Raw genomic sequence first — 12,931 nt, forward strand, 5'->3', positions numbered from 1 at the left:
GGAAAGTTTGCCAGCAAAATTAATGCTTGGTAAATTATCATTTTCCCCTTCAATTATTCATCATTTTTTTTTCTAGTGCTAGGGATCAAAACCAGGGCCTTGCACATACTAGGCAAGCTTTCTGCCACTAAACTACAGCCCTTAGCCTTCTTCAATTATTTTAATGGTGAAAATGATTGACTTATGCTTGATCTGTCTTTTGAAATACAGAGCAGTCCTATTTAATAAGAAAATGTAACCTATTGCTTTATGATGCGAAGGCAGCCATATACAAATATTACCTGTATCAACAAGTCCTCAGAACGCCTTCGAGCTCAGCCTTCTTCGTAACGAGTTCCTTCTACATGAATTACTGGGTGGCTGTCTGTGGTCCTGCTAATGACTGATGGACTCAGGGTGAGCCTTTCAAGGAAAAACAACCTAGACTCTACTCATGGGTGTTGGGAGTGGTCAAGCATGAAGGTTAAGCCAAAGAGGCTGTCTTGGCCTCACTGTGATAGCTTGAACTCCACATGGAAGGAAAATGGAACAGTTGGAAACAAACAAGAATCCAAGAGAAAAAGAGAATCAGAAATGGTGTGAATGATCTGCATCCGAACGATGGCAGAAACTACAAATGGGATTCACAGATGCCTACTGAAGGGAATGAAGCATCCCGATATCCTGAGGCTGCCTGGGCCCTGAGCTCTGACGATTCCCAGACTGGGCCATCTCTTCAAGGCCTGACTAATGCAGTCAGGCCCCTCCCCACTGCCCATTTCCTTCTTTCCATCACACCTTTACAGTAAATTCTACTAACTTAATGGGACTGATATCTCTTCCTTACAGCCCACACTACTTAACATAATACTAATTATTAAAATGTTAACTTTTAAAGCATCTGCATATTTATGGTTACATAATATGACCATTCATTTCAGTAAAATAATATGGGCAGTAGGGTCTTAGAAAATAAGATTAAGGAAAATGCATATAGGAGACATTTTTCCAAAACTTATCATAACATTTTAAACCAAGTACAAATAATACAAAAATCATTACTGGGGCTGGGGGCTTTGACTTAGAATTTACATAATAAAATTGGGCTAGAAACAGCCTCAAACAATTTATGTTAAATGTTTAGTATGTGTTGTACTGTACCTTTTAGTTTGATGCAATTTCCAGAGCTTCCTTAGTAAAGGATTGGTAAAAAATTCATTCAGATTTGTGATTATTTTGAAAAACACAGTTCACAATTGGGAGTCTTATGATGTAGCAAATGCCAAGGTTTTGAGGTGGGTTCTTTCTGCTGCCCCTCCCCCAGGTGGAGGGAAAATCCACTAGGGAACAACTCTGAGTGTTCAGGTCTTCGATTATAAACAGGCTTTTCATTGCTAATGTCTTATCTTTGAAGTCTTGGGTCTGGCCCTCATTATCAAAAACTTCTATCCTTAGGTAAAACAGTAAAGATGAGCATCATTTTTATTCTCCACAAATTTTATAGTTAAGAAAGCAACTTTGCTTTTTTTTTAAATGGAGGGTTTTTTTCAAGATAACTATAGATTCTCATGTATAAGAAATAAGTGACTATGCTATAATGAAACCCCTTATGCTGTATAATTAATATACACTAATAAAAAATTTTGTGTAGGGCTGGGGATGTGGCTCAAGCGGTAGTGCACTCACCTGGCATGCGCGCGGTACTGGGTTCGATCCTCAGCACCACATACAAATAAAGATGTTGTGTCCGAAAACTAAAAAAAAAAAATGTTAAAAAATTCTCTCTCTCTCTCTCAAAAAAAAAATTGTGTAGCCTTTAACTCAATTTCCCTCATTGTTAAAACTGTATACTATTGTGTCATAGCTATCACAACCAGGATATTGACATTACTACAACCAAGAGACAGAGCATTCCAGCACTACAGGACACTCCTACTGCCCTGTGATAGCTACACACAGCTTCCTCCTATCTAGAAACCACAATTCAGCCCTTTATGCCTATAATTTGACACATCAAGAAGGTTACATAAATAGAAACATACAGCACATAACTGCATGATTTTGGGATTGACTCTGCATTCAGCTTAATTCCCTGGAAATTCATTAGAGGATTGAGAAAAATTTTTAAGGTAAAATGAAACAAATATGTACTTCTGGTAATTCCATATCAAACATGAACTCTTTTTTAAAAATTTTGTTTCATTTTTTTGTGGTACTGAATGGAACTTAGGGCCACACAATTGCTGGACAAGTGCTCTACCACTGAGCTCTATCCTGATCCCCCAAACTCTTGTGAAGGAAACAGAGGTACAGTCTTTTGGGGGATACTTATCCTATGGAATCTTGGAATCTTAAACATATTCATTTTCTCCTTCTCTCTCTCTCTCTCTCTCTCTCTCTGTCTCTCTCTCTCTCTCTCGTACTGGGGATCAAGCCCAGGGCCTCACACGTGCTAGACAATATTCTACCACTGAGCTATACCCCCAGCCCTTTTTATTTTTTATTTTGGGACAGAGTCTCTCACTAAATTGTACAGGCTGGCTTGAACTTGAAATCCTCCTGCCTCAGGTTCCTGAGTAACTGGGATTATGGGCTGCCACCACCATGCCCAGCATGCATACATTTCTTTTCATATTTCACCCTAGCTGGAAATAACTTCTAAAGGTGACTCACACTAAACTTCACTTTCTGCAGCCAAAGAACATGGGCATCCCACATGTGACCTTTATAAAGCCTTTTTGAGCCATTCATTCTCATTGAGGAACTGAATCTGGAAGATAAGAACTTCCCACAGTCAAGATAATTCACTGATTTTAATCACAGATATGTGTGGGGAAGAAGAGGTTAGTTATTTGCTGAATGTAATATCACAAATCCCCCTAGACTTGAAAAGATGTACCTTCTTGAAGGAGCAGTTTGCTATTTTAGCTTCACCATGTAGGAATGAAATATGTCCAGTTCAGATGACTTCAGCCCTCCTAAAGCTCTGCTTAGGGAGTAAACACACTGTAATTTAAAAATAAAACTGGGGGATCATAGCTGAGTTAGGAGTTCCATTTGTCTTGTTGCTACCAAGAGTGTCCGTCAGTTCTGTTTATTCTAACATGAAACATAGAAGATTAGGACCCTTGTATTTGTTTCCCTTCTTCTTATTTAACTGAGTCACTGATAGCATCTCGGAGCAATACCAGTACCAATATAATGCTTGCCATAAGCCAGTTAGGTTATGAAAGTTTAAATATATTAGCCAGTTATTGGTCTTTGAATTACTTTTAAATTTTTATTAGTATTTGAGACTTTTATTTTGAAATAATTTTAGATTCAGATAAAAGTTATCAAAATAGTATGATTTCAGAGTACCCCGTATTCAGTTTCTCCATTTTTTTAAATGGTATTTTTCTCCAATACTCTGAGTACTCAAGGAGATTGTTAGTAGATAACATCATGGTGAATGCTATTAATATTTCTTAGCCTGTTGCTCTTCTGTAATGTTCCTCAATCTTTACACCCTTACTGAAAATATTTTTAAAACTAAAAAAAAAAACAAATAAGTTAGAAATGGAAAAACAAAAACCAAAACCAGTAACAACAACTAAGAACCAATGTACTAGGCTAACCAGCCACCATTCAAGTCTTTTTATTTGAAGAAAGTTTTTATGATTTGGGGAAAAGTTCAACATGAATTCCATAAATCATACATATGAAAAGATATCTAAACTTTCAATGAGCTTATTCTTACTGGACATTGACCCTACATAAGACACTATTTGAAATGCTATACCTGGAGTTCATTTAACAGACATTTATCCTTCATTTTTAGATGAAAAGACGTAGGCACAGAGATTAACTATGTCACAGCCACAAAGGGGGTGGCAGGGCCTGGGTGTGAACCTCCATGGTCTGAAAGATGTCCTTCACCCAGCCATAACATCTTGCCTGAAGAAATGATTGAAGAAATCAATTATGCTCATTCTATGAACATTCATGCATGTAAAAAATTACACTTTAGAAGGCTATTTAATGATAAGAAAATGCTTATAATATGGCATTAAGTACAGGAAGAAAACTGCATATACACATAACATCATAAGAGTGTGCATTACATGTACATATGAGTTTACCTATAATCTTATGCACATATACACACGGGAAAACAGATGTATTTTAGCAAGAATGGTGGAATGTGATGGACATCATTATCCAAATACATGTATGACAGGTGACTTCAAGTTGTCACCTGGGTGAAGGAATTCCTGATGATGATTATTTATTCTGTTCGTTTCCTTTCCCAAAGTTTCCACTTCTGTCATATCAATAAAACAGTATTTTAAAGTTAGACCCTCACAGAACTCTTCTGTTCAGAGAGACACTTGCCCAAGAAAGTCCCAAGGAGAAAGGGATGTGGTGGCTGGAGCAGGGCCCGCTAGCGCTTCCAGAGGTCCATGTCTACTTTCCCGCTCAGAGTAGTTTAACCAGTGTCCGTGGTCCAGAAGGGTTGCCATGGGGAGCCTGGTTCGTCGTTGACAGGTGACAAGGTGCAGTCTATGCTGGAATCAGGGGGCGCCGGGGCAGGTGTGAGAGTGACCACAGGGTCGCCATCGAGAGCTCCCGGGTGAGGACGGCAGGGACGTGTGTCTCAGGCTCCATTTAAGCGCTTCCCTCTCAGAGCATCCCCCACCCCCACCCGCACCCCGCACAGCCTCCCTGTGCCCTGCGTTACCTGCAGGGATATGGTGCCAAAGGCATGGATGCTGCTGCTCTCTGGGCGCTCGTTGCCTGGAGGGTGCGGGGCTGTGGCTTTTCAGGCAACCTTTGCTGAAATGTGCGGGGTGGTGGGGGGTGGGGGCGGGTGTGTGGGTTGGGGATGGGGTCGGAAATGTCAAAACTCCGTGTCAGACACTGCCACCTGCTGGTCATTTTCACACTGTACCCTTGAACTCATTTCTCCCTAAAAATACAACTTGATGTTTTAAATTCCTGTTTTTCAAATATATGTAAAACGTGGGATTCACATAACAGTTATGTTTGAGTATTAGTGATGGTCATTGCTCTAGACCCTGGCAGCACAGCTGGGAGGAAATAAACAATAGACTCTTTTATTGAGATTGAAGTCTAGTGAAAAAGACATTAAACAAAAAATCACACGAGATGAATTAAAAAACTACAAACATGCACGAGCCTACAAAAGATGAACCCTTGTTATGTTTTTTTGATGTAGGTGAAATGCACACTCAATCATTGTTGTTATCGGTTGTTATCGTATTATTTCTGAGCTCCAAATCCTTCTCTCCATATTCTGTCCTCTGGTTATACCCATGACACATTCCTCCAATGCTTCTGTCAGGGACTTCCTGATGGATCCAGTTAACAGGAAGCAGAGGGGGGGCTTAGAGGCAGGAGGAAATGAACAGGAAGCAGGAGGCTTTGGAGAGGACCTTGGCCTCTGACTATCACTTCCCACTCCTGACTATCTGCCCCAGCATTTGCACCTCAGCCAGCAGCAGCAGCTGGCTCCAGCCTCCAGCCCCTCTAGCCTTCCCAGGACTAGCCTTGGACCTGAAAAACCCACTTCAAAGTTCTTGCTCCAATCTGAGATGGAGGAAATCCCAGTGACCTTCAAAGATGATTTCCACCAGGACCTGCTGTTCTTCAGGGTGATTTTGGAATGAAGTCTTTTCATATGCACCTGCTGAAGCTCTCATCGAGCTGCATGCCTCTTCAATTTGATCCATTTTTTTCCCCCAGGGTGCAAACCCAAAGTGACTTCAAGTCTGCAGACATTACAAATAAGTTTGTGAGTCGAATTTGAACCACATTTCCAAAGAACTGGAAACAGATTCCCTGGTCATATGGGAGTTCATTTCCAATTCTGTGTGTGAATAGCAGCACTCATGGACATGGGGGCTGCGAGAAAATAAACCCACCAGAGATATGAAAAATTGTGCTTTATATGTGTAATATGAATTGTAATGCATTCTGTTGTCATTTATTTTAAAAAATCAATAAAAAATGAGAAGAAACCCAGTGTGTGCAGAGAGTTACTGAGTTAGAAGGTAGAACAATGTAATCAGAGAGAGAGAAAAAACGTCCCACAATTTTTAAGCTTGGCTTTGCATAAAACTACATTTTAAAAAAATTGCCTTTTCATGCAAACCTCATTTCTTTCTTCTTATAAAAAATAATTGTGGTGAAATGAATGAATTTCCAAGTGAATGACACAAAGCAAACTTTAGAGAAACATTCTGGGCAGGGGTATGCTTGTGTGTGTGTGTGTGTGTGTGTGTGTGTGTGTGTGTGTGTGTGTATGTGTGTGTGTGTGAGTCCTGGAGGATAGGAAGTGGCAGGTGGGGTCCAAGGGCAAAAGGCACCTTCAGAACAGTGAGAGCTTTCTGTTAGCTCAGTGTGGCTTCTGGGGAGAGTGTCATTCTCCCCCAGAAGGAGAGGACACCTCGACTGGGACTTTGCTGCAACTGCCAGTTTTGGAAAAAAGGTACTTATAAAGTACATTTCTCCAGAAATAGAAGCTTTTTTAAACATGTTTTTGCATCATTAAGAATTTTGGCACCGGGGTGGTGGTGATACATGCCTGTAATCCCAGTACTCTGGAAGCTGAAGGATTGCAAGTTCAAAACCAGCCTTAGCAACTTAGGTAGACTCTAACTCAGTAGAAAACCCAAAAAGGGCTAGGTACGTAGCTCAGTGGGAAAACACTCCTGGGTTCAATCACCATTACTAAAATAAATAGATAAATAATTAATAAGGAAGGAGAAGGGGGAGGAGGAGGAGGAGGAGGAGGAGGAGGAGGAGGAGGAGGAGGAGGAGGAGGAGGATTTGAAAAAATATGAAAAGTGTAGGATCCTGGGACACCAGAACAGATGTGTCCTTTGGAAGTTGATTGCATCCTCCTCTATAGAAGTCCAAAAATGAAAAATTCTTGAGCTATATCTCTCCACCTTGGAATTCACCCAGTTAATTACAGAAGCTTTACCTTCTGCTTACTGTGACACATCCTCAGTGAAGCTCTGATGGATAGATACTTTCCAGAGAATGTGTGGCTTTTTCTTCATGTGTAAGTTGGAAGACAAAATGAAAGGGGCCCTGAATTATCTGCTTTTGTGAAATAACTTGGTTCTCAGAACATGGACCCTCGTTTCAAGCTGCAGCTGTGGTCCTCAGCTATCTAGTGGCATTGAAGGGACCTGATATTTTATGCTATTGGTGGAATCAGAGTGTCTGTGGTCACATTCTTATTCATGACTAAGTTACTCTTTGAGCTTGCCACACATGTAGCCAGCTTCCTTCAAAATGAAGGCTGAGTTCTGAGGGTGATGGGACTCTTTATGAATGGGTGTTGGGGAAGTTACCTGGATCCCCATTCCTGCAAATTCTGGGGTTGGAAGGATCCCTGTGAGTTATTCTATAAGAATGGGCAGCCTCTCCCTGCACATCAGCCTATTGGACTGAGAGTTCACGTTTCTCTTGTTGAGATAGCAGTGAAAATTTCAGGGACCTATTCCTTCAGGAGCCCAGTTCCCATTTGGAAAAGCTGAACTTCCCAGTGCACAGGGCCGGGCATTATGACATTATCATGAAGACTGGTGGATTAATGTGGCTGATAGTCCCTACTACAAAAAAATTTTCAGCCTGGAATGGTGTTTCCTTTCAAGAACAAAATTGTGTGCCATTTTTCTTGTGTTGCCCTGTGGATAGTCACACACTCTTCAAAGAGTGTCCTGAAATGAGTACAATAGCTCTACCAAAGTTCTACATGCTTGAGAGATGAACAGAGTTTGTCCACTCATGAGCTTGACCCTTAAGAAGAAAACACTGCCTACATGCCTGTATTTCATTCCAAAAGCAGCTGATCAATAATGGCAAATTTGACCTTATTGTGTTAAGTGAGAATGAGAAGAATATTCTTGGATGCAATGTGTCCAATTTAGGAGAAAGTATTTATTTTGAGGCTTATCTTTAAAATGTCCCAACTGTACCCATTCATCATGTCACCTCCCACCTATGCACATGATCTTTTCCTAGTGCTGACCCTCCATTGCTGTTGAGGAAGAGGCTGAATGTCAGCCCGTCCAGCGTGGGTGGTTGAACCAAAGTCACTTATGTGAATTTGGGGTGATGCAAAATACCAGACAGACACAAAATACCTTTTATAGGAGCCTCAGGACAGCTTCTTCATCTCCTGACCTCAGGCTTCCCAAGAAGTGGGGCAAGAGAAGGTTATGAGAGGCTTGAGAGAGAGAGAGAAAGAGAGAGCTCCTGAGCCAGTGTGTTCAGGGTAGGATTACAAAGGAACAGGTGAGTGTGACTCAACCCCAGCTAGTGCTGCCTACACCTGAAACCAAGCCTTGTTCTCCGAGTTGGGATAACACCCAAGTTACTACAGAATGCAATAATTTTTCAGGATCCCAGGGCATCAGGGCTTAGAGGCATGCTCATCCAGGGCGGCCTCCCACAGACGAAGCCTCCCTTGGGAGTGCTACATCCCTGAGAAGGGGAAGAAACTGAATAGGGTGGACTGCTATGTGTCACCAAAGCAATTATCAATGAAGTAGATCTACATAAAAATCATTGCATGGCGCCTTAAAATTCTCCTGCCTTGGCCCTGATTCTGTTCATAAGCTCCTCACACTGATGGTGGAGAATGGCATTTAGCCTCCTGTGGAACTCAGTTGTTAGGAGACGAACATTCTAGCAGCCACTTTCATCCACTCTCTGCACAAGAACATTGGAGACTCTGAGACTTTTCAGGGCAAGGATAACTTTCTGATGAGAGCTTCAGCAGGTGCATATGAAAAGACTTCATTCCAAAATCACCCTGAAGGACAGTAGGTCCTGGTGGAAATCATCTTTGAAGGTCACTGGGATTTCCTCCATCTCAGATTGGAGCAAGAACTTTGAAGTGGGTTTTTCAGGTCCAAGGCTAGTCCTGGGAAGGCTAGAGGGGCTGGAGGCTGGAGCCAGCTGCTGCTGCTGGCTGAGGTGCAAATGCTGGGGCAGATAGTCAGGAGTGGGAAGTGATAGTCAGAGGCCAAGGTCCTCTCCAAAGCCTCCTGCTTCCTGTTCATTTCCTCCTGCCTCTAAGCCCCCCCTCTGCTTCCTGTTAACTGGATCCATCAGGAAGTCCCTGACAGAAGCATTGGAGGAATGTGTCATGGGTATAACCAGAGGACAGAATATGGAGAGAAGGATTTGGAGCTCAGAAATAATACGATAACAACCGATAACAACAATGATTGAGTGTGCATTTCACCTACATCAAAAAAACATAACAAGGGTTCATCTTTTGTAGGCTCGTGCATGTTTGTAGTTTTTTAATTCATCTCGTGTGATTTTTTGTTTAATGTCTTTTTCACTAGACTTCAATCTCAATAAAAGAGTCTATTGTTTATTTCCTCCCAGCTGTGCTGCCAGGGTCTAGAGCAATGACCATCACTAATACTCAAACATAACTGTTATGTGAATCCCACGTTTTACATATATTTGAAAAACAGGAATTTAAAACATCAAGTTGTATTTTTAGGGAGAAATGAGTTCAAGGGTACAGTGTGAAAATGACCAGCAGGTGGCAGTGTCTGACACGGAGTTTTGACATTTCCGACCCCATCCCCAACCCACACACCCGCCCCCACCCCCCACCACCCCGCACATTTCAGCAAAGGTTGCCTGAAAAGCCACAGCCCCGCACCCTCCAGGCAACGAGCGCCCAGAGAGCAGCAGCATCCATGCCTTTGGCACCATATCCCTGCAGGTAACGCAGGGCACAGGGAGGCTGTGCGGGGTGCGGGTGGGGGTGGGGGATGCTCTGAGAGGGAAGCGCTTAAATGGAGCCTGAGACACACGTCCCTGCCGTCCTCACCCGGGAGCTCTCGATGGCGACCCTGTGGTCACTCTCACACCTGCCCCGGCGCCCCCTGATTCCAGCATAGACTGCACCTTGTCACCTGTCAACGACGAACCAGGCTCCCCATGGCAACCCTTCTGGACCACGGACACTGGTTAAACTACTCTGAGCGGGAAAGTAGACATGGACCTCTGGAAGCGCTAGCGGGCCCTGCTCCAGCCACCACATCCCTTTCTCCTTGGGACTTTCTTGGGCAAGTGTCTCTCTGAACAGAAGAGTTCTGTGAGGGTCTAACTTTAAAATACTGTTTTATTGATATGACAGAAGTGGAAACTTTGGGAAAGGAAACGAACAGAATAAATAATCATCATCAGGAATTCCTTCACCCAGGTGACAACTTGAAGTCACCTGTCATACATGTATTTGGATAATGATGTCCATCACATTCCACCATTCTTGCTAAAATACATCTATTTTCCCGTGTGTATATGTGCATAAGATTATAGGTAAACTCATATGTACATGTAATGCACACTCTTATGATGTTATGTGTATATGCAGTTTTCTTCCTGTACTTAATGCCATATTATAAGCATTTTCTTATCATTAAATAGCCTTCTAAAGTGTAATTTTTTACATGCATGAATGTTCATAGAATGAGCATAATTGATTTCTTCAATCATTTCTTCAGGCAAGATGTTATGGCTGGGTGAAGGACATCTTTCAGACCATGGAGGTTCACACCCAGGCCCTGCCACCCCCTTTGTGGCTGTGACATAGTTAATCTCTGTGCCTACGTCTTTTCATCTAAAAATGAAGGATAAATGTCTGTTAAATGAACTCCAGGTATAGCATTTCAAATAGTGTCTTATGTAGGGTCAATGTCCAGTAAGAATAAGCTCATTGAAAGTTTAGATATCTTTTCATATGTATGATTTATGGAATTCATGTTGAACTTTTCCCCAAATCATAAAAACTTTCTTCAAATAAAAAGACTTGAATGGTGGCTGGTTAGCCTAGTACATTGGTTCTTAGTTGTTGTTACTGGTTTTGGTTTTTGTTTTTCCATTTCTAACTTATTTGTTTTTTTTTTTTAGTTTTAAAAATATTTTCAGTAAGGGTGTAAAGATTGAGGAACATTACAGAAGAGCAACAGGCTAAGAAATATTAATAGCATTCACCATGATGTTATCTACTAACAATCTCCTTGAGTACTCAGAGTATTGGAGAAAAATACCATTTAAAAAAATGGAGAAACTGAATACGGGGTACTCTGAAATCATACTATTTTGATAACTTTTATCTGAATCTAAAATTATTTCAAAATAAAAGTCTCAAATACTAATAAAAATTTAAAAGTAATTCAAAGACCAATAACTGGCTAATATATTTAAACTTTCATAACCTAACTGGCTTATGGCAAGCATTATATTGGTACTGGTATTGCTCCGAGATGCTATCAGTGACTCAGTTAAATAAGAAGAAGGGAAACAAATACAAGGGTCCTAATCTTCTATGTTTCATGTTAGAATAAACAGAACTGACGGACACTCTTGGTAGCAACAAGACAAATGGAACTCCTAACTCAGCTATGATCCCCCAGTTTTATTTTTAAATTACAGTGTGTTTACTCCCTAAGCAGAGCTTTAGGAGGGCTGAAGTCATCTGAACTGGACATATTTCATTCCTACATGGTGAAGCTAAAATAGCAAACTGCTCCTTCAAGAAGGTACATCTTTTCAAGTCTAGGGGGATTTGTGATATTACATTCAGCAAATAACTAACCTCTTCTTCCCCACACATATCTGTGATTAAAATCAGTGAATTATCTTGACTGTGGGAAGTTCTTATCTTCCAGATTCAGTTCCTCAATGAGAATGAATGGCTCAAAAAGGCTTTATAAAGGTCACATGTGGGATGCCCATGTTCTTTGGCTGCAGAAAGTGAAGTTTAGTGTGAGTCACCTTTAGAAGTTATTTCCAGCTAGGGTGAAATATGAAAAGAAATGTATGCATGCTGGGCATGGTGGTGCAGCCCATAATCCCAGTTACTCAGGAACCTGAGGCAGGAGGATTTCAAGTTCAAGCCAGCCTGTACAATTTAGTGAGAGACTCTGTCCCAAAATAAAAAATAAAAAGGGCTGGGGGTATAGCTCAGTGGTAGAGTATTGTCTAGCACGTGTGAGGCCCTGGGCTTGATCCCCAGTACGAGAGAGAGAGAGAGAGAGAGAGAGAGAGAGAGAGAGAGAGAGAAAATGAATATGTTTAAGATTCCAAGATTCCATAGGATAAGTATCCCCCAAAAGACTGTACCTCTGTTTCCTTCACAAGAGTTTGGGGGATCAGGATAGAGCTCAGTGGTAGAGCACTTGTCCAGCAATTGTGTGGCCCTAAGTTCCATTCAGTACCACAAAAAAATGAAACAAAATTTTTAAAAAAGAGTTCATGTTTGATATGGAATTACCAGAAGTACATATTTGTTTCATTTTACCTTAAAAATTTTTCTCAATCCTCTAATGAATTTCCAGGGAATTAAGCTGAATGCAGAGTCAATCCCAAAATCATGCAGTTATGTGCTGTATGTTTCTATTTATGTAACCTTCTTGATGTGTCAAATTATAGGCATAAAGGGCTGAATTGTGGTTTCTAGATAGGAGGAAGCTGTGTGTAGCTATCACAGGGCAGTAGGAGTGTCCTGTAGTGTTGGAATGCTCTGTCTCTTGGTTGTAGTAATGTCAATATCCTGGTTGTGATAGCTATGACACAATAGTATACAGTTTTAACAATGAGGGAAATTGAGTTAAAGGCTACACAATTTTTTTTTTGAGAGAGAGAGAGAGAATTTTTTAACATTTTTTTTTTTTTTTTTTTTAGTTTTCGGACACAACATCCTTATTTGTATGTGGTGCTGAGGATCGAACCCAATACCGCGCGCATGCCAGGTGAGTGCACTACCGCTTGAGCCACATCCCCAGCTCTACACAAATTTTTTTATTAGTGGATATTAATTATACAGCATAAGGTGTTTCATTACAGCATAGTCACACATGTATATAACATACTTTAATCATTTTTTAGGATTTCTGTATTATTTCTT

General features: G+C 41.1%; 1 protein-coding gene across 1 annotated transcript; it reads left to right on the forward strand.

Moving 5' to 3' along the window:
• Positions 1–252: 252 nt before the first annotated feature.
• Positions 253–9,231, forward strand: LOC113178572 (apoptosis-resistant E3 ubiquitin protein ligase 1). The gene is given in 13 exon segments (XM_077802924.1): positions 253–326; positions 7,175–7,488; positions 7,491–7,580; positions 7,583–7,608; positions 7,611–7,666; positions 7,668–7,735; positions 7,738–7,803; positions 7,806–7,958; positions 7,961–8,061; positions 8,469–8,575; positions 8,577–8,762; positions 8,764–8,893; positions 9,112–9,231. Coding segments are annotated over 13 exon segments (1,491 nt in total).
• The last annotated feature ends 3,700 nt before the right edge of the window (positions 9,232–12,931 follow it).

This window comes from Urocitellus parryii, chromosome 9, assembly GCF_045843805.1.
Source record: "Urocitellus parryii isolate mUroPar1 chromosome 9, mUroPar1.hap1, whole genome shotgun sequence".
In the NCBI taxonomy this organism is placed as follows: Eukaryota; Metazoa; Chordata; class Mammalia; order Rodentia; family Sciuridae; genus Urocitellus; species Urocitellus parryii.